Source organism: Lycium barbarum, chromosome 1, assembly GCF_019175385.1.
Source record: "Lycium barbarum isolate Lr01 chromosome 1, ASM1917538v2, whole genome shotgun sequence".
Taxonomy (NCBI): domain Eukaryota; kingdom Viridiplantae; phylum Streptophyta; class Magnoliopsida; order Solanales; family Solanaceae; genus Lycium; species Lycium barbarum.
The window spans coordinates 146,712,316-146,733,102 of record NC_083337.1 but is presented as its reverse complement, the minus strand read 5'-3'; the positions used below and the strand labels follow the sequence as shown (position 1 = coordinate 146,733,102).

Sequence of the window (20,787 nt, the reverse complement as noted above, 5' to 3'; positions counted from 1 at the left end):
AACAATTTAATTACAAAATATATTAGACCTGAAAAAATTAAAAGTCCACCCTTCCCCCTTTTTCCTATCCTCTGTTTTATATTGTTCAGATCCGTCCCACCCTTCCCTTCCCCTTCCCCTTCTCCCTGTTCTATATTTCCTTTGAAACTCCACAGCCCCACTCTTCCCTTTCCCTCCCCTTCTCCCTGTTCTATATTTCCTCCCAAACTCCACAGCCAACACCCTTCCCTTCCCTTTTTTTTTTTTTTTTTTTTTTTTTTTTCCGTTCTCTATTTCTATTATACAATTAAATATCATCAACCAAATCAAAAGTCTTTAATAAAAATGGAGGGATTGGTGTTTTTTTCAGATCTGCATTTTTTCAAAATTCTGTGTTCTTCAAAGATGCCGCCGGAGCATGGTTTGAACTGGCTAATGTATTAATCTCTAGTTCTCCAATTGGTGCGAAACGGCAAAACAAGGGAAATTTGTATGAAATTTTAAGCCCTACGCGAGATTTGAAGCGTGATTTTTTTTTTTTCAAATTTTGAAGCGAGATTCAAATTTGTATTTAAGTTGTATGATAATTGTATACCGAGTTTGTATGAAAATTGTATATTGAGTTTCCTATGTTGGTGTTGTTATTGTTGTTGTATCAAATTTGTACGAAAACTATATTACAATGTTACTGTAGTTGTTTTCAATTTCTAAAAAGCTAACATGAACTTATACAAATTTACATAGTTATATACAAATTTCATATCCTTTTTATACAGTTTCCATATACGAAAAATGTGAGAATTCTGAGCCTTGAACATGATATACATATTTGATACAATTTTTATACACGAAATTTTGAGGCGAAATTTTTAAGTTTTGAGCGAGATATACGCATTTCATATAGTTTCCATACACAATTTTGAGCAAAAATTTTCGTATATGTTTTGTAAAAAATTTATCGTTATGTTTTGTAAACTGAAAAGTATTGTCATATTTCATAAATATACCCTATTCATACGTATATATACGTCAATCTCCCTTATTTTTAATAATTCCACTATAGTCAAACTTTTCTATAACAACATTGTTGGTTTTAAGATTTTTTTAGTGTTATAGCGACTGGCTGTTATACATCCATAACAAAATTTGACATTTAAATAATATTTAATTGTTATACGTAAAAAGATAATAATTTAAAATTTATTTATAATATAAAGATAAAATTTGAGAAATATGTTATAAAATATACATCTACCTCTGTTTATTATTTTTTATTACCTGTATTGCCATACGCTTATAAAGATATTATTTACCTATTACTTTCACTTGTATTAATAGATATTAAAGTTTTAATTATTATTAATTAAATAAATTTTCTTGTTGTGCTCATTTAATTCATTATAAAAATGTCATTCACTTATATACTCAATTAGTATTTCTCACTTTTCTTTTTCCTTTTAAAAAATAATATTTATATTTCTATAGGAAATTTATTATGTAGTTTAAAAATGTGAAACTTATCATTATTTTAAAGAAGCAAAAAAAAAAAAAAAAGATGAAGGTTGATAATTTAAGGGGTAAAATATGTATTCAAAAGAGTCAATTAGGATAAAAGTGGAAGAACAATTGTTTAAAGTTGAAAGGGGAAGACTTTGATTTTTAAAAGCAAAGTTGGGGGTGTAAATAATTTTCGCCTCATCTTTGAACATACAGAAGTAATTATATGATCATAAACATTTTTGTTTTTTCACAGTCATAGCGTTTAAATGTACTCATACGAACCCCATTATTTAAGACTTCTAGCGTCAACATTAAACAAATTAAATTTGTCTTTTTAATGTGTTATTTGTCAAATTCCTTTTAAATCCATTGTATTTTATTTTTCTTTTTTTAAATCCAGTTTTAGAAAATTCCTTAGCCCCAAACTGAGATTCATCAAATAGTGCATGTTCAACCAGTGCTTATGCTATACAGGTTGATTTCCCCTTTTCAAAAAAAGTTTGGTATAAATTGCGGTATAGCTGTATATATATAGCCTTTGCCATGCCGCGTGTTTAGGTTATTTTCAACTTCACAAGTGTTAATGACACGTTATTTCAAATCTTACCTCATCATGAACCCTTATTAGTTAACCTACATATTCCCTTTCTTTAAGTTGAAAAGAAAAAAAAGTCAAGTACAAGTAACCAAATCACCCCCAACAGAATGTATAAATCTCCAACTCCCCTCTTCACAAAATTAAAGCACGAAACCAGTACGTGTAATACTTCAAAAAAAGAAATATTACGTAACACATTCTATCAAAAATGGCATCAAGAAAGAACAAAATTTGCATGGCTTTAGTTGCAATTATATTAGTGAGCATGATTTCAAGAGGAGCAATGGCTCAATCTAACTGCATGAATGCATTGTTTAGTATGTATTCATGCCTTAGCTATGTCACCGGATCAACTTCAAAAACGCCGTCGAGTTCTTGCTGCTCAGCCCTCTCTGGGGTGCTGCAATCGCAGCCTAGGTGCCTTTGCACCATTGCTAACGGTGGCGGTTCGTCGTTAGGTGTCCAAATTAATCAAACTCTTGCACTTGCTTTGCCTGCTGCATGTAACCTGCAAACTCCTCCTGTTAGCAGATGTTATGGTAAGTAATTAATGGGACGATCTTATGATCCATGCATTAAATATTAATTAGTAAAAGCTAAGGTTACTAATTATAAGGTAATTAAAGATAATTTTTTATGATTAGCATTAATTGGTAACGTTGGTAAAATGGTATGAGCCGGCTATTGCAAGTTAAACTACATTGTTGCTGTGAAAAGTCATTATACGGTTATTCTATACTCCTTTCGTCTCAAATAATTTTTCGGGTTTCTCTTTTATACACCCCTTAAGAAAACCATAATTAGGATCGGAGGTGGTTTTTGACTATTTTACCCTTATTTATTTGTTAATATATAATCTCTTTCATTTATTATTTTACTCTATTATGTGTCATCTCCTCATAATAGGTGTATGTAGTCATCAAGAACAATTAATACTAAGGGTAAAATGGCAAAATAATCAATTTTGTCTTGAACTTCTAAAATGACAAATACTTTGAGATAATTATTTTTAAAAATCATGACAAATAATTTAAGAAGGATAGAATATAGCTTAAATCATTAACAAATTAAACCACTTTAATTAGGCATAAAAGAACTGTTACAGTTTACGTTGTATCAAAATAATCTTTTCTCTAGCAAATGCATTCGATCGAAATTATATCAAACAGACCTTGTACTAATTTTCGTACACTGATTAGTTAGTAGCATTAATTTATCAGATATTGAGACATGGGTGAAAAACTAAGTACGTTTAGGTAATAGGTTGTACACATACTTTGTTAGGAGTAACATAGGTTAGCAAACTGGGACTATATTTGTCGAATTATAGGTCGTATATATGCAAATTGCACTTTGATATTTCCTCTGATTCTAACTTTGACGCAAATTTGTGCTAATAATATTTGGTAGCTGGTAATGGACCGGCAATGCCTCCAATGCCAATGGGTTCTCCAGTGGGCTCACCAGAGCGTTCACCAGAGGACGAGACTGTGGATCTTCCAATGCCAGGTAAGTTATGAATACACACGCCATATTAAAAAAATCTTCCTTATTTTTTTTTATTAAGCGGCTAGTTATATTAAGACACTTAACTGAACCGCAAAAGAAAATTATTTTGTGTCTCACACAACAAATTAACACTAGTTGTGTGAGGCTTTTTTGTCTCATAAGTTGGTGGATCCAAATGTTATGCTTTTGGGTCCACCAACTTGTGAGTTAAAAAAAAAAGTGTCAGATGTGTGAGACACATAATAAACAATACGAAGCGAAGATCAATAATTATCCATGAACTACAAACTATTAAGCATCTACATTTCTTTGATTATCTATTTATGAGACCATACTTATTTTGACATGTTATATATTTATGGATGGATTGAGCAGGGCTTGAAGACAATTGGGAGAACTAGCAATACCTCCAGTTGAAGCATTCTACAGTCCCTCTTCAAATTGTTTCCGTTGCTTCCATGACTTTGAAGTTTCCGTGTTTTTCATCTGGGAGTTCCAAAAGAATAGTTTGTTACATAAATTAGCAATACATTTTAATGTAATGTCATGTTCTGTTAGGTTGTGGTGTGATTTATATTAATTACTTGTGTGTTGTTTGTTTCCATTCATTTCTGTACTGTCCTAGCAATGAACTCTAAAAGTTTGAATTTATGTGCCACTATTATTATCTGAAACTGAATATTCCTAGGAGTGCGATAAATATTTCGTCTTTGTTGTCAGGCTCATCTCACCGTGGCATTCTCTTGAATTATAATTTCAAAACGGGCCAAAAAAAAAAAAAAACTGCCCCATTTAAACAATGTTCTCAATTTTTCTTTTTCTACTCCAAGAGGTTTCTTACCGAATAGATAATTACCGAGGAAAGGGTATCATCTACATATGATAATTTAAATGGCTATTGTTCCCACTTCCCACCATTGCTAATGAAGCTTATGCAATGGCTAAAGCTCCGTAGCATTTACGTGCTACACGCTGTACTAACCTACCCGAAAACCATTAAAACAACAGCCAAAATTGACAATAATTTTAATCAATTATTGAATAAATTTTAAAGATTTAGAGAATTAGTTATAAGCGAATATGTGCGAGGACGAAAGATGAGTGTATAGAAGCTTGGTGTGGATATGGAAGACATTAATTAGAAGTGATTTATAGATGACCAAATTGGGGTTTCGTATTAGATTAAAAGAGGAAAGAATAAGGAGAAACATGTAGGTTCAAAGCGGTTTTGGTCTTTTGGAGCTCAACTAACTTCAAAAGATAAGAGTGATTAGGTCACCTTAAACATAAATTGCATTTGGATTTCGGAAGTTCTTACTTAATGGTTTGTTAAAGGTTTTAAATCAATTAAATGTATTTTCCTTTCTTGTTCTTTTAACTCATTTTGAAGTTTTACCAAAAAGGGTCAGAGGAGGAAAGAGTGAATGCTATATATTTGGACCTCAAACAGATCACCGAAGTATTCATCGTCCATATATCTATATTATTTTTCCGTTGCAGCTTTTGACATTATTTAATAATTTCGAGCATTAGCTAATGTAATTTATAATTTGTATCTTTTAGGCGTCAAAATTTTGTAATAATTGATTGATCACAATTTTCGAAGCCAATCCACAAGCTAATGCTGCTAACATCTCTTTTTGGACGTGTAAGATCAATAATTTCAATTTCCTGCTTGAAGCGATATATGAACCTAAGGCATCTAATGCCAGAAAAGTGTGATGCAGCTGATGCTTACTCCTTGAAATCAAAATCCACATTTAATCTTGATACATTCATAGGAGTTTGGTGGTTCAATGTTGGTTAAAACTTACATGCGCCCATTCCTTACACAAAATCATCTATATATGATACATATCTTCACAGTTAAAATTAAAATTGATCTGTAAAATATTTTTAATTGATTTGAACTTGTAAAAGTAGTCTATATTAGTATATTAGATAGTAGAATATTGTAAAAAGAAATAGTTGGACGTCCCAAAATATTGGAAGGTGTCATGTAGATTGTGATATTAACATATACGGTGTAGAATGTTCTCTAAGTACTCTTCATTTTCTCTTTAATTTCGTCCATAAAGTAACACATAATTAAACATGTATAGAAGCATTGCCTGTAGTTTTAATAATGGGGTTCTTCAAGATACAATTTTTGCTTCAGGTTATTAGATCGATATGTGTAGCCAATAATTTTAGTTTAAGTCTTGATGTTGCCGTCACACCGAATTTCACGTAAAATCGGCATACTCACAATCCCTTTGTTATCTGGGGAGGATCTTCCTTGTATAAAGTAGTGTTGGAAGAAACCGATTCGCCCATTTTTTTTTTTACTAAATGTAATGAAACAATGCAAAATGTTTATCCGTTTATCAGGATAAAGACAACACTACTTGGTAACCAAACACGTTTTGATCCATTTGTGAACCCGATGGTTCTTGATCTCCCGTGGTTGTGCATTCGGTTCTTGCTAAATGAAGCGTGCATTTTAGTTTTAAACCTAACAGTTGATAACATTTTAAATTTTCAATGAGATTCTTCTACTAAATTTTCAAAAAGCTATTTATTCTCCTCTTCAATTTGCATTTTTTTGACGAAAGATTAGCAATTGGATATTTTGTCCAAGAGCAAATTTTCAAAAAAGATCCCTTTCAACCTGTAACCACAAATTTTCTTCAAAATATTTTTATAGTTAGTAGTGTTGGTTTAATACTCGACGATTTGATAAGTATGACTAATTTGATAGCTAGTCCAGCATTATGCATGAACTAGTGTAAACCCTAAAGTAGAAAAAGACCAACTCATAAAAGTAGGTGTAGAGCCCGTTTGGATTGGCTTATAAGTTGGCTTATAAGCTGTTTTCAGCTTTTTTGAGTGTTTGGCTGGCCAGCTTAAAGTCATTTTATGCTTAAAATAAGCTCAAAAAAATAATTGAACCCATTTGACTTAGTTTATCTAAAGCAGCTTATAAGCTGAAAATAGCTTATAAGCCAAAAAAAATAAGTTGGACTACCCCAACTTATTTTTTTCAGCTTATAAGCTGCAAACAGCTTTAAGCTGTAAGCCAATCCAAACGGGCTCGTAGTACTACTCCTTCAAAACTTATACTATGGCAGCTGATAGTCTTAGAAAGGCGTGCGAAGCATGCAATACAATAAGAAGGAAGTACCTACTTCTAAAGCTCATCCGATAAAAATTCCAGGTAGTGTGAAAAGGAATCTTATGGAGTGGAATTGTACTATCCCAGAAAAACAAGGACTGCCTGGCAAGGTGGCAAATATAAAATGAAAATGTACTTCAACCAAGAATACCCTACCAAACCACCCACGTGCCAGTTTGCTACAGGTTTCTTTCATCCTAATGTCTATCCATCAGGAACAGTATATATGTCTATCCTCAATGCCGATAGTGGGTGGACCCTGCCGTTACCATTAGAGACATTTTGGTGGGTATCCATAACTTGCTTGACGAGTCAAACTCGGCCGATCCATCAGAAATTGAATGTTATGAGCTATACTACAAGGATCCTGAAGAGTACATTAAACGAGTGGAACAGCAGGCCAAGCATTATGCTTAACTGGAGTATTGTTTACTGGAAGCAATAGTTATCCTTTCCAAACTAATACTGGCCTCGTAATATTCTTGGAGATCTTTTGGTATTTCTATGGTTCCAACTTATGTAATTCCCCGTCATATTTAACTTTATAGTTTGTGTTATCATATAGATTGTTTGGTATTTCTATAAAAGGGTGAATTGATTGAACCAAAAAAAAAAAGTGTAGTACTACTCTGTTGAATTTCGTTGATTGAATGTGAAAATTAATTACACTTTTAGGAATTGGAAAATAACTTTGCTAGCAAATAGAATGAAACGAAAAAGGGTCAAATATACTCATGTACTGTCAGAAAAGGGTTAAATATATATTCATTACACTTTCGGTTCAAATATACTCGTGTCGTTATACTTTGGTTCAGATATATCTCTACCATCATACTTTGGCACTAATTTGTCCTTAATTTTGATGGAGGGACACATGTCAAACTCAGAATCGAATATTCCACCCCTAATTTTTAATACTCGATTATTTTAGAAACTCACTTGTTTAACCCGACCAGACTCGACCCATTTTCTTTTCCTTTCATCTTTTCTCTTAAGACTCAAATCTGAGTTTTCTTTCGCCGGAAAAAATGGAATTCGTCGGTGATAATTTGAGGGTCATATGTTATAGCTTTATTCCAGTTTTGATCCTTGTGTAATTTGATTAAGCATATTTAACATTCAATTAACATGGATGTGCGATTTTAGACCCTCAAACTAACGAAAGTTAAAAACTTAACGGAATGATTATTATTATTATCAATTTTGAGAATTAAAGAAAATAAAAAATAAAGGTAAATATGTTATGAAGCCTAGCCGCCATTGTCAAGCATCCTGTAGAGGTTTTTCATCGCCTACTCATCCCTCTTCGTCTCTAATCTTTTAGACTTGTGATGTTCTTAATCTATCAAATTGGATCCGCATCTTTCTTGTCCAATCTTGAAGAACATTACTAAATTTTCTTCTTTTATTACCTTTGTATAATTCTGTATTTTGACAAATAATTTTTTTAATAAATTTGATTTTAGCTTTACCATTTAAGGAGGGATGAGTATATTTGCGTTGCCAGATCATGACTCCCAAGAGGATAGTTCAATTAATTTATTTTTTTAAAAATATATCGACTATAAAAAAGTTTGAAAATTTAACATAAGAATTCTCCAACAAGAAGATGCTGATGGAAGTTAATAAGGAATATCCCATTTTTACCTTGAAATTCTGAAGAAGAAGAAAACATAGAGAGTCAAGTTATCCTTTGAGCATTTACCATTGAATCGTAGCACCTAAACGCATTTTTAATTTTAGTTTTAAATATTAATTCCGTTAAGTTTTTAACTTCGGTTAGTTTGAGGACTAAAATTGCAGGTTTATGTTAATTGAAAGTTAAATATGCTTAGTCAAATTACACAAGGATAAAAAATGGAATACAACTATAACACAGAAACTAAAATCGTCGTTTTCCCAAAAAGAATAAAAAAAAATGCCTCACTTAAACAATGTTCTCAATTTTTCTTTTTCTGCCAGAGGATGTTTGTTTTACAGAATAAATAATTACCGAGGAAAGGGTATCATCTGCATCTGGTAATTTAAATGTGGGTATTGTTGAATAGCGTCATTGTTCAAATATTCAACCATTTCGTTTTAGCAATTCAATGTTGGCCAAAATTTCCCCCAAACAGGTGTCGTATGAAAGAAAGAGTTCATCTTCTAGCCTAGAAAAACATGAATGGCGTAACATATTATCTCAAAGTTTTTGTATCATTATTATTATTTAACTACGGTGTTTGCCGCACTTCACACGGTTGTAAGAAACACCAATGAAATACAAAATGATTATTTATAAATTTAGTCAAAAAAATTCAACTATATGAATAAGAAAATTAATCGTATATATTGATAAAATCACAATATAAATATTTTAGGATAATTAGAGCCTAATTAAATCACATTTTTATTGTCAAATATTCTTTAAAATGAAAAGATCATTTGTAGGAGCTTTTTTTTTTTTTTCATATAGTTTGTGTGGCGGAGGTCAATACACTTCGTCTAATATAATCATTCATGTATCTAAGGACTCGATTACTTTTTTCTACTTTAGCTAGATTGTATAACTTTTATTCAGTGAACTTTTCTTCCATTCAAGTAAAAGAAAATGAAAAAAAAAAAAGGAAGGAAAAGAGAAAAAAAAACCGTCAATTCCCCTTCCTTTTATTTAATTTTGCCTTTCATTATTCTCCCTCTGGCTCAATTGACTTCCTCCCTATCCTTTGTTAGAGCCCGTATGGCTTAGCTTATAAGTCGTTGAAAACAACTTATAAGCTGTTTTCAGCTTTTTTTAGTGTTTGGCTGGCCAACGTATGAGTCATTTTGTGCTTAAAATAAGCCCAAAAAAATAAGTTGACCCGTTTGACTTAGCTTAAAAAAAGTAGCTTATAAGCTGAAAACAGCTTATAAACTGCTTTTTTTAAGTCCATCCAAATAGGCTCTTAATATGCTACTTCATTATTTTTTTCGTTTTTTTTCTTTTAATCTTTTCCTCTCTTTCTCCTACGGTTTCTTCTTAAAAAAAAAGTTGTGTTCTGGTGTTCATACCTACAATAATCTTTATTTTCTTCCCCTAATTCACCATAAAATATATAGTAAATTTTGCTTCTATTTAAATATTTTTGTCACTCGTCTTATAAATAGAGAAAAGTAACTCTCTCAAAGAGAGAGATATATCCAAGTTCCAGAAAAGCAAAGAGCCCAAAAAACAAAAGATAACAGAGTATCTCAGAAAAGTTCAGGACACGCAATCGATATATGACAACGTCATATTTCATCGTGAAAGAAGAAAGTATTATAGAAGGAACACTTAATATTTAAATGAAATTCAATTAAAATAGGAGGATAAAAAATTAACACACCTCATGAATAATATGAATATATACTGCCATTTTACAACCAAGATTATTGACCTGTATGTGCTTATAAAAAAAAATTACAGCTCCTAATTTTCTTCTAGTGTTTCTAAAAGGGGGGACGAAATTTAATAAGATGGAAGATTGAAAGGAGACAAATACGTACCAAAATCATATCGAAGTAGCATTTTATTGCAAAAAAGTTGAGGGCACGTACTCGATATATCATGATAACATCGTATTTCATCGTGAAAGAAGAAAGTGTCATAGAAAGAACAATTAAAATTTAAATGAAAATCGTGTAGAGTAGGAGGATTAGAAAATAACACACCTCATGAGTAAGTATGACCCGTTGTGAAACATTCTATTGGATTTTGAAGTTGAAAGCAAAATTGGAAGGCCATTGGAGAATGGAGACTTCTTTTTTCATAATAGATTGTGATTCTCAGGGACTTCTAATTTTGCATTCAACTTCAAAGTCCACTAGAATGTTGCCCCACGTCGGCGGGCCTATGTCCAGGGGCGGATGCAGTCAAGGCCCAGGGTATTCACCTGAACACCTTTGATAAAAAATAACAGTGTATATTTAGGGTCAATTTTATGTGTTCATGTACATATATTGACTTTTGAACACCTTGAACAAATGCAAAAATTGGTTCATTTAGTTTTCCGAACACCCTGATTGAAAATCCTGAATCTACCACTGCCTATGTCCTGCTTTTATATAGATATATAGATTAGATAAATAGCAAAAATTATTTATGTCTATGATGTGATGTTTTTTTTAATTTTTAAATAAGTAGAACTTAGAAATATCAATTTTAGTGAGTAGGATGAAATTCACAAAATTACATCATTCACCGCTTTACTAATTTATAAGATTTGCATTTATCTTTTCTCTTTAATGAGGTAAATAATTTAAATATGTAGTTTCCAGATATATATATTTTAATTTCAGGTTGTTGAATAGTTTGTACTATAATGAGATGCCAACGTCCCACATCTGCGGTGATTTGAAGGTTAAATTAAGAAGTTCACCAAGTGACCTTGAAAAGACTATTTTATCTTGGGAAAAGGGTCAAATTTACCCAAATTTACCCATGTACGTTGAACTAAGGGGCAAAGTTATCCTAATACTTTAAACTTTTCAATCCTATCCCTACCGTTATTAAACTTTGAAAAATACCAGTCCTAACGGCATGCTGACTGGCTGCCCAGGTGGCTCGCTATGTCAGCCACCTGGGCAGCTAGTTAACATGCCACATGGAAATTTAAAAAAAAATTGATTTTTTGTATAGAAATAAAAAATAATTTTAAAATAAACAAATAAAAGTATTTGTATAATTCTTTTTTAAAAAGTATGTTTTGTATAGGGACCTATCATCATTTTGTGAGGTACTCACAATCTTTAGCCCAAGAGACCTAGAAAAGTTTTGCTATGTGTGAAGTATGTCATGTCATAGTTGTGTGAGGGTGTCTATTAATTGACAAGTGCACAGTGGGTCCCATATTTCCCTTTTCACTAGTGACCTTTCCTTTTTTCTTCACCTGCCACGCTATGGAAAATTTATTGTGCTTCCTTTTTTTTTTTTTGGTATATATTCAATTTAAAGTTGCTACATTCTACACCCGAGAAATTCAAAATTTTAAGTGTCATCAAAGTAGACCCTGAATAGGGCTGCGCCAAAATCGGTTTAACCGATAAAATTGAACCGAAAAATATATTATTGATTTACTGATATAGAGTTATTGAGTTAATGATTTTTATATGCTTTTATAATTTTTTTTTATTGGACTACCCATTCGATTTTGATTTTTACGTTTTTATTAACGGATAACCGGTAACCCAATAAGAACATAAGGTCTCATTAAAATTATTTTTTAAGTATATTTCAGTGATATATTTTTGTGAAGATGCGGGAGGCCAAACCAGTTATGTTTGAAAATTTCGTTGGTCCAGTTTATCGGTTAAACCGATTTTTGCACAACTCTAGATTCAGGGTCTACTTGTGTAAATTACTTGATTTTCCTAATAAACCACCAATAGCTCCATGCAATGTGGTTTTTAATTTAAAAAAAAAAAAAATTAGAAGTATCCTAAATTTCATATTTAGTTATCAATTTTTTAATTTAATACTTTTTTTTCAAGGCCAAATATTTTCTTTTAAGGTTGTTCGGAGTTTAACTTAATTATTAAGAAGAAATTAAAAATTGGATAACGAAACGGAAGAATATCTTAAAGAATTTGGATGTGTGCATAATAATTCTTTAAGGATGTGTGCATAATAGAATTGATTTTAGAAATAATGAAAAACAGAAAATGAGAAGAGAGAGGAAAAGGGTTTAAAAATGAATGAAAAATAGAAAATGAGAAAAAAGAGGAAAAGAGGAGGGAGAAATTGAAGAGGACCAAAAAGAAGGAGAATGAGAATGAGAGGATAAAGTGGTGGGTCCCGCATTACAATTCAATTAAATAGTCACTCACACACCATGTCATATATATGCCTCTATCGTGGTAAAAACTTTGGCCAATCATCATTTTGTCTTCTCTACACCATGATTTTTCTATACAAATTTACTATGTTTTCTTCATTTTTATAGTAGAATGAATTAAAATATAAGGAAAAAATTAATGCCTAATAACTAAATATTTGATAAATAATGAATTCCCTATGAGGAGATATTAAATTTTCGGAAGGATAAAGTACGTATTTATACATATTAAGGAGAAATATTTACGAAACATGATGGTAGTTTTCTATTTACAAACATAATATTACAAATCCTATTAAAAAACATACTTTTTAAAAAAAAAAATTATACAAATACTTTTTTAATTTTTATTTTTAATTAAAAAAATCAATTTTTTTATTTTTTAAAAAATAATTTTAAAAAAAAATATTTTCCACGTGGCATGCTGACTGGCTGCCCAGGTGGCTGAATGGCAAGCCACCTGGGGATCCAGTCAGCATGTCGTTAGGGCTGGGGATATTTTAGCAAAGTTTGATAACGGTAGAGGTAGGGGTGAAAAGTTTGAAGTATTAGGGGTAAATTTACCCCTTATTTCAAAGTAAAGGGGTAAATTTGACCCTTTTCCCTTTTATCTTTGTAATTATTTTTATGTTAGAAGTTTTAATTAACTTCAATTTTGAATTTAATTGTACGTTTTCAATTTTAACTCAAAAATGAAACAACTTTTCTGAGTGGATTTAAGTTATGTAATGTAAAGCTCTTTTACACTATAGTGAATTTTAGCTTGGAATAACAGCTAAATTATATTTTTACCGGATTACTCGTTAACGCTTACGTAATAAATGAATAGATCATCTTCTTCTAAAACGCCTTCCCTGAATTGGCCCATCAATTTACGTTGATTTAAAAAAAGAATAATACATACAAAGATCTTTAAACTTGACTTCAGCTGGCAAGTACACCCTCCAATTTTGGGTGGACACAAATAGTTTATCCTCTTTTGTTAGTTGAACATTCCAACTTACAAAATGATCATCTAGACACCTCCAAAATTTATGTGCTATATTAGTACCACGTCAGCATTTGTATTCACGTGTTCAACTTTATACAAGTTGAGGTGTCTATGTGTACACGCCCAAAGTTGGAAAGTATACTTGTCAACTGAGGCCAAATTTGAAGGTTTGTTTATCTATTATGCCTTTAAAAAAATCCTGAAGAAACATGTGGCGTGTTATGTGTTTATTTATACATTGCTCTAGCTGTAACCTTTAAATTCTTGGAGGTCTTCGTCTTAAACAGAATCCTTAGGTTCCTCTGTTACGACTTGCCACCAAACGTCTGAATTGGTCACCCATATAACTGACCACTAATCCAATTCTACCTAATTTCTATGTAAAATATGCGAAATCATTATCAATGTCAATCTGTCATATCATTTGTTTTCAAGTCTTCCTGCCTTACACGTCCTTTTTTCCAATACAAACTACATAGTCATCCACCAAGATTATTAACGTGACCAACTTTCTTAAATTCAGAAACACTTCTCTCCTCAATTCACTGGGATTTTTACAAAAGGATGGCCAATCAAAGGAATAAAATTAGTGTTCTCTTGATCGTGTTCGCGATGATCTGGGCAAGAGTAATTGCTCAAGAAAGTGATGACTGCACGAACGTGTTGATCAGCATGTTGCCTTGCATGAACTACATCACGGACAACTCCTCGCCAGAATTTTCAGGTTGCTGCACGCAGCTTAGCACGGTGGTTGATAAAAAGCCAGAGTGCTTGTGCCAGGTCCTCAATGGGGGTGGCTCCAATCTTGGACTCAACATTAACCAGACTCAGGCTTCGACCCTCACTACTGCTTGCAAAGTTCAGACTCCACCTGCCAACCGCTGCAAAGGTAAGAGAAGAATATTCATTCTAAAAATCCCCATATAAAGATTATTAACACAAAAAGCATACAATTCTTAGAGTTCTGTAGAATTTGCTCCTTTTGGATCTATAAAAGATACAATCAATTTGTGGTTTTACGAAGAGCTTTAACATGATGCCATCAACTATGACAGGACGTGGATCCGCATCACAAGGAGGTTCCAATGATGCGACTTCAACCAATATGGCAGCTCCTATTTCCTTCTTGTTTCTCTTTATTGCTTCTTATGCTTCAATAATCAACGTGGCCTGACTGTCTACCTACCGTAGACTTTCAATGCATTGTACCTACTCTATCTTGATTAGCTAGTTTGCTCTGTCATGAAAGTGGACTCTTACTTTTCAAACATCTGCTCTTTTTCAACAGTCAGTTTACCAACAGGGCTGATTTGTAATTGTATTGTAGTATATTCTTTCATCAGTCATTATGGTTATACATATTCCTATGTCCTAATTTATGTAATGTTCTTTCCTTTTTAGTATTGGCTATAAAAGAATGATACATTTCTATATCAGAAAAACTAATCCACCATTTAACTAAGCTTCTGAATATTCCTTTTTTAGCCCGGAAGGGGGGCAAGGAGGGGGGGTGTAATTGGCAGCATTTACATTCAAGCACTAATAAATGAACAAAAGATCGGAATTATAACAGAAAGCGTAGCTATCAGCTGCTTGCCATCAAGAAAATATTGCGAACACACAAATAAAAAAGATGAGCCACGTCCAAATAAGCTACGTAATAAATGATATTGATTAGCCTACAAGAAAGGTATATGTACACTAATTTCATAGGTGAACAAAAGGGGCTTGCCACAACAGAAGACCTCATAGAACCCATAAAAGGAGGATATTCATCTAGGGGAGCTGTTTTTCCATTAACATTCACAAGTTTATCAGAGACTCTAGGATTTTTTCAAGTCTCTTGGCTGTCCAGTTTTGTAAGATACGATTGTCATCTAACTTCACCTGGTGCATCACTGAGCAAGATATCATGTTATTTGAAGCATTCAAATGCTACAAAATATACTTGACCACGAACATGTTGTACTACAAAAGAAAATAACTATGGGATCAGCTAACTCGGCATTATTCTTAAACATGTGAAAAAAACTGTAAAATTTCACGGACCAAAATCCTTCAGAATAAAGTTTGCATTTAACACTACGCACTCCATGAAACTGGAACAAGCACCAACATGACACTACTACAACAACAACAACATACCCAGTGAAATCCCACAAAGTGGGCTCTGGGAAGGGTAGAGGGTACGCAGATCCTACACCCACCTTGGAAAGTAGAGAGGTTGTTTCTGGTTGACCCTCGGCACAAGGACAAGCACCAACATGACACTGTGGAAGCTTTTTGTTAGGCTTGACTAACGAGGGTAAAAGCAGTACATTTTAAAGTGAAAAGCATAAAAGAGCAACAACACATATGAGACTTGACTGAGAAGCGCAACGCACAATTTACAACATTAAAAAGTACCAAACATATATGAATTTAGTACTATAATGATCAAATTACAATTAAAGAAACTAATTTTAGTATCCTATACACAAACAACATTAATCTTAACTCCTCAAAGTTGAGATTCAAAGAACTGACCGCTTCTTATAGGGATCACATTGTGCATTGTCAGGACGGAACACATTTTCCTTTGCGGGTTCGACAAACCCCAATAGCTTTGGCTTAGACCATTGCATTTGTGTTCAAAAAGTCCATGATATGTATATAAATAATTTATCAAGAACCTAGTAATCTGCCTTTTCTAAAATCCAGTAATATGTCTTTTCTAGACCCGGGACCCATAAACTCAAAATCCTAACTCCGGCCTCTGTGCATCGTAGTGTGAAGCACACACTTCTATGAAGGGCCTGACTTTTAAAAACTCTAGGTAAAAGGGCGAACAAAGGGGAAAAGGTTTCCCAAACATGGTCAATAAAAAGGGCAGCCCGGTGCACTAAGCTCCCGCTATGCGCGGGGTCCGGGAAAGGGCCGGACCACAAGGGTCAAGGGTCTATTGTACGCAACCTTACCTTGCATTTCTGCAAGAGGCTGTTTCCACGGCTCGAATCCGTGACCTCCTGGTCACATGGCAGCAACTTTACCAGTTACGCCAAGGCTCCCCTCCAAACATGGTCAATCTCTTTCGAAAATGGAGGGGATAAATGAAACCTTTATCTCTTGTAACCATGGCTATGACCCATTCTCTATGTAAGGGACTACATTCCGGTTTACAAACGTATCTATATTTCCTGCCCAAGAAAATTAAAAACAAAAAAAGAAGCTGAAAACAGGTTGCTCTGCAAATGACATATTTTATAGATGTTGAAGAAATGTGAGTACAATTCTCAAATCCTACTTTGCCAAATCATTCAATTTGAGGTAGTCTGGCAAATCATTACCTCTCAACTTAGAAGAAGAAGCAATTCACAAGATAACAAACATAATATTGAAGAGATTCCATCAATTTGTAGCATTCCTGTCTCCTCTTTTTTTCCTTTAGATGATAAATGGATCATATTTTTTTTTATGAGAAATGAAAAATGGATTATATTCGTTTTAATTCATCAAATAAATCAAACAAGAACTGCATCCCAACACCCCCCCCCCCCCCCCCCTCTCTTATCTGAGGAATATTACTGCCCCCCTTAGGGGCTAAGTTATCCACCACATAAGTTTTCCTACACTTGAGTAGACAGAGGATAGCTAATCCCAAAAACCTAAAGGGATGCGAACAGAACTTGAGCAACAGTATTATGGTGCTATGAGAACTCACCAACAAGAAACAATAATTCATCTGGAGCCAGTAAGATTCATGCTTACTTGTTTGATATATAAAACTGATATTTCTTCACATCTATTATCTTTTTAAATAGTTTGAGCTAAAGAAGTATCTTCCACTTCATCCGAAATATCAAAATAGCTTACAGCAGAACCACCAAATTATGCATGAAAGGTGATATAAATCAAAGAAGAGAATACCATCTCCGTCCCTTTTTACCCTCAAAACAACAACAGCGCTATTCATACCAACAACGGGTGGAACCTACGTGAACCTAGTCAAATACAAGTGGGAGAAAGTCAACATCCAGTTTGAGACTTTTGGACTTCTAAAGGATTTGGTCTTGTTTGAATAAAGTAGTAGCCCTTTTCAGGAGGCCTTAAATCCGCTTTTTGGACTTCCCCCGTAGTTGGGGGCGGGGGTTAAGCGTCCGATTCGACAATGAACACTAAATGAAAGAGGTAAATCCATTTTCTACCAAAAAAAAAATCCATTTATCTACAAATGTGAACATAAGATGTGTTTATTCCCTTAACCTTAAAATCTAGGCTAAGGCCTCATTGGCAGCACACTCCCTGTCAGTGGTGTCCAAGATAAATGAATCATGAAACAAACTCTCATCCATCAAAGACCTTGAATGTGATGTACCAATAATCAAAATGAGATTCCCATGAGACAACTCTTTTACATGCCAAACACTACTACTATTAAATCGCTAAACTAGTAAGAGTCTAGCATATGAATCATCTATATTCATACTGTTCCATTTAAAAAGTAACTCTTGTATTTACCCCCGTTAACTAGGAGATGAGAATTGTTCAGATGACAAGAGGCCAAACGTATCTTTGGACCTGATTGAGTTCAGCACAGGGCGCAAGGTTAAGTTGGATCACCAAAGATCAGACAATTTATTTCCTACGACATGGAAGTGATTGCGAGACAAAATACCAAGTTTCAAACACCTTTAAATAACTAATAAAACACAGTCAGCTATCCAACAATTAGCATAACTACGAAAGAGTTCCATCACATTCTACAACCAAACACCTCCTTACAATGACACCATCAACCACCCAAATAAACAGCAACATTTAGGAGGAAAAATGCTAAGCACATAGCTTCTCAAGCTTGAAAAATGTTGAATCCTCTGGATGCTATTTAACGGATATATTTACTGTACTTGATAAAAAGAGAGCTTCTCAAGTTCGAGAAATCAGGATAATCAAGTCATTGTTGCAACCTGAAAGACGGTCGCAAAGGGAAATGCAACTTTAGCAAGTTGTCTACCTAGAGACACAACATGCGTCAATGTGACCGGGACCGCATAAATTCTTCAAGTTTGTCCCACACCTCAAGTGCTGCAGCTCTGTCCTGGTGGCGTTTGTTCTTACTAATCTGCAAATCCCGTTAGCAATAGCATTGGTAAGACATAAAAACCATACAGAATTCAATGCAAATTGTCGTCATCTGCATAAAAATTGACAATTTTACAGATTTTAAAGATGAGGGCTAAATGCACAGTCATTAATATGCTAACCGAAATAATCTTCACATTCCATTGCTTCACAGTCTTTGCAGACTCCACGCTGTCATCCTCAAAACGCAAGAAAAATCCTACAACTGCAACAAAAGCAAGCAAATCTAACTTCAGATTCTAAGCGAAAATCGATCCACAAAAAATCACTAATTTTCTAGTTAAAGACAAAAGCAAGATTACTCTGATCCAATTAGGAACTACTAGTATTGCAAGAGGCAGTCATCATTTCACAAACAATTTGTCAAAAATCACTACTTTTTCTAGTTAAGAAAGATTACTCCGATCCGTTTAGTATTGCAAGAGCCTATCATCATATGATATCACAAACAATTTATCAAAAATCCATCTGCACATAAAATCATTTCAAAACTTACTCCTATTAAAGATCTCAACATGATCCTTAAAAGGCCAATCTTTAAACTGCCATTCTTTCCCCAACACGAAAACCGCCACCACACGATCCCAATCCTCCGCCTTCAACGCAGACGGCTTATCCCTCACCTCATACGCCGTAACCACCCTATCCCTACTAAACTTCTTCTGCACCGTTATACAATCCGGTTTCGACCCTTTCATTTGCTTCAACTTCTCATCAGTAGGTATAAACACCCCATCCTCCAAAAACTCCTTCACATTATAAATAGTAATCAAGGTCGAAAACGCGCTCGGAACCAATATAATGGGTACCCCTTCCCCTATCTTACTCCCTTTCAAATGCATTTTCCCAACCACTTCATCACCACCACCCCCACCAAACCCTCTATCAATCCGATTTTTCGCAACCAACCCGTCTTTCCTCTGTAAAGATTCAACCTTTTGTCGCTCCTCATCTCTCCTCAAAGCCGCCGTAAAAACACTATAAAAATCCCTGTTTTTACAATACAAAATCGCCTCCCTATCCTTCAATGGCTTCTCCACGGACCTAATCAACTCAATAGGACTCTGATTATTAACAGCACCCAACCCAATCACATTTGATGACGTGTCATTTGCTGGCGTGTCGTTTGCTGACGTGTCGTGGCTGAATTTGAGGAATTCGATGGAGTCGGAGGATGCTGTTTTGCCGGTGAGGTAATCTAAGAGGGGTTTACGGTCGGGTAAGGTGACGGGGGTAATACGTAAGGAACGAGACTGTTGGATGTACTCGGTGTGTTTAAGGTGGTGATTAGTGATGAAATTGATTAGGGTTTCGAGAGTGTAGCGATTGGCTGCCACGTGTTTGGAACGATATGCGGTTTCGATTGTACAAGGGAAAGTGTAGTCGTTGCTGAAACGGTAGTCGTCGCCTATGCGGCTGATTTTGTGGAGTTCGTTGCGGATTGTGTATTCGCGAAGGAGTGTGAGAGGATCCATGGAAGATTGTGGTGGTTTGCAAGGTGGAAAGGTGTTTTGTTGCACTGAAATTATGGACTAAGCTTATAATGAACTTGTGTTTCTTTCTCCCTTTTTAATAAGTCGATTTTGAGTCAATTTCTTCGATTATGTTTGATTGTTCAGTTTTCTTTAAAGCTAGAGCTCGGTTGGTCAAATTTTCAAAATTTGCTTATTATCACTAGTCAAGACCAATGCCTTTACTTTTACAGAACTTCCTTTTTACAGCAACAAGCAGTCGCCTCTTAAATTATCATGGGGTCAGAAGTAAATTGTGAGTCAAGACCAATGATTAGTACTGTACGGGAAGGTTTCCAATCACACCATGATTAGTACTGTACGGGAAGGTTTCCAATCACACAACTCACCAACTCGATCTCGCGCAGGTAAGTATGTCTAAATAGGCCTCGAGAAAAAGGTAAAATCTCGTTTTCTAAAGTAAAGTTTTGAGTATTCTAATGCAAATATGGCAAGAGTCCTTTCCAAGAAAAATCACCTTAGAGCAAGGGCGGAGCCGATAAGGGATCAGAGGATTCGAATTAATCCCGTTTGGCAAAAAATTACCATATATATACAAGGTTAAAATTATTCTTTATGGGTATACCTTGGCT

At 34.0% G+C, this 20,787-nt stretch overlaps 3 protein-coding genes across 19 annotated transcripts; 2 read left to right on the top strand and 1 right to left on the bottom strand.

The window, feature by feature from the left end:
- The first annotated feature begins 2,232 nt into the window (after positions 1–2,232).
- On the top strand, positions 2,233–4,368 carry LOC132613928 (non-specific lipid transfer protein GPI-anchored 5-like). The gene is made up of 3 exons (XM_060328257.1): positions 2,233–2,616; positions 3,488–3,586; positions 3,962–4,368. The coding sequence occupies exons 1-3, from the start codon at positions 2,286–2,288 to the stop codon at positions 3,985–3,987; spliced, it is 456 nt and encodes a 151-aa protein (XP_060184240.1). The 5' UTR covers positions 2,233–2,285; the 3' UTR covers positions 3,988–4,368.
- Positions 4,369–14,054: 9,686 nt separating this feature from the next.
- On the bottom strand, positions 14,055–20,286 carry LOC132642256 (protein CDC73 homolog). Of its 17 annotated transcripts, none has more exons than XR_009583089.1 (6): positions 19,180–20,285; positions 18,806–18,888; positions 18,509–18,663; positions 15,708–15,832; positions 15,450–15,530; positions 14,055–14,443 (listed from the first exon to the last, which is right to left on the bottom strand). XR_009583089.1 is itself a non-coding variant. In XM_060359551.1 (4 exons), exons 1-3 carry the CDS (start codon positions 20,156–20,158, stop codon positions 18,574–18,576), a joined length of 1,152 nt encoding a protein of 383 aa, XP_060215534.1. In that variant the 5' UTR covers positions 20,159–20,286; the 3' UTR covers positions 14,055–14,433; positions 18,556–18,573. The 17 variants fall into 17 exon arrangements, 4 of the variants coding, with proteins under 4 accessions (XP_060215534.1, XP_060215502.1, XP_060215524.1 ...); XR_009583091.1 differs by having other exon boundaries at positions 15,770–15,832; XR_009583106.1 differs by lacking the exon at positions 15,450–15,530 and having other exon boundaries at positions 15,770–15,832; positions 18,556–18,663; positions 19,180–20,286.
- Positions 14,127–14,937, top strand: LOC132642328 (non-specific lipid transfer protein GPI-anchored 5-like). The gene is made up of 2 exons (XM_060359564.1): positions 14,127–14,451; positions 14,618–14,937. Exons 1-2 carry the CDS (start codon positions 14,127–14,129, stop codon positions 14,734–14,736), a joined length of 444 nt encoding a protein of 147 aa, XP_060215547.1. The 3' UTR covers positions 14,737–14,937.
- Positions 20,287–20,787: the final 501 nt, after the last annotated feature.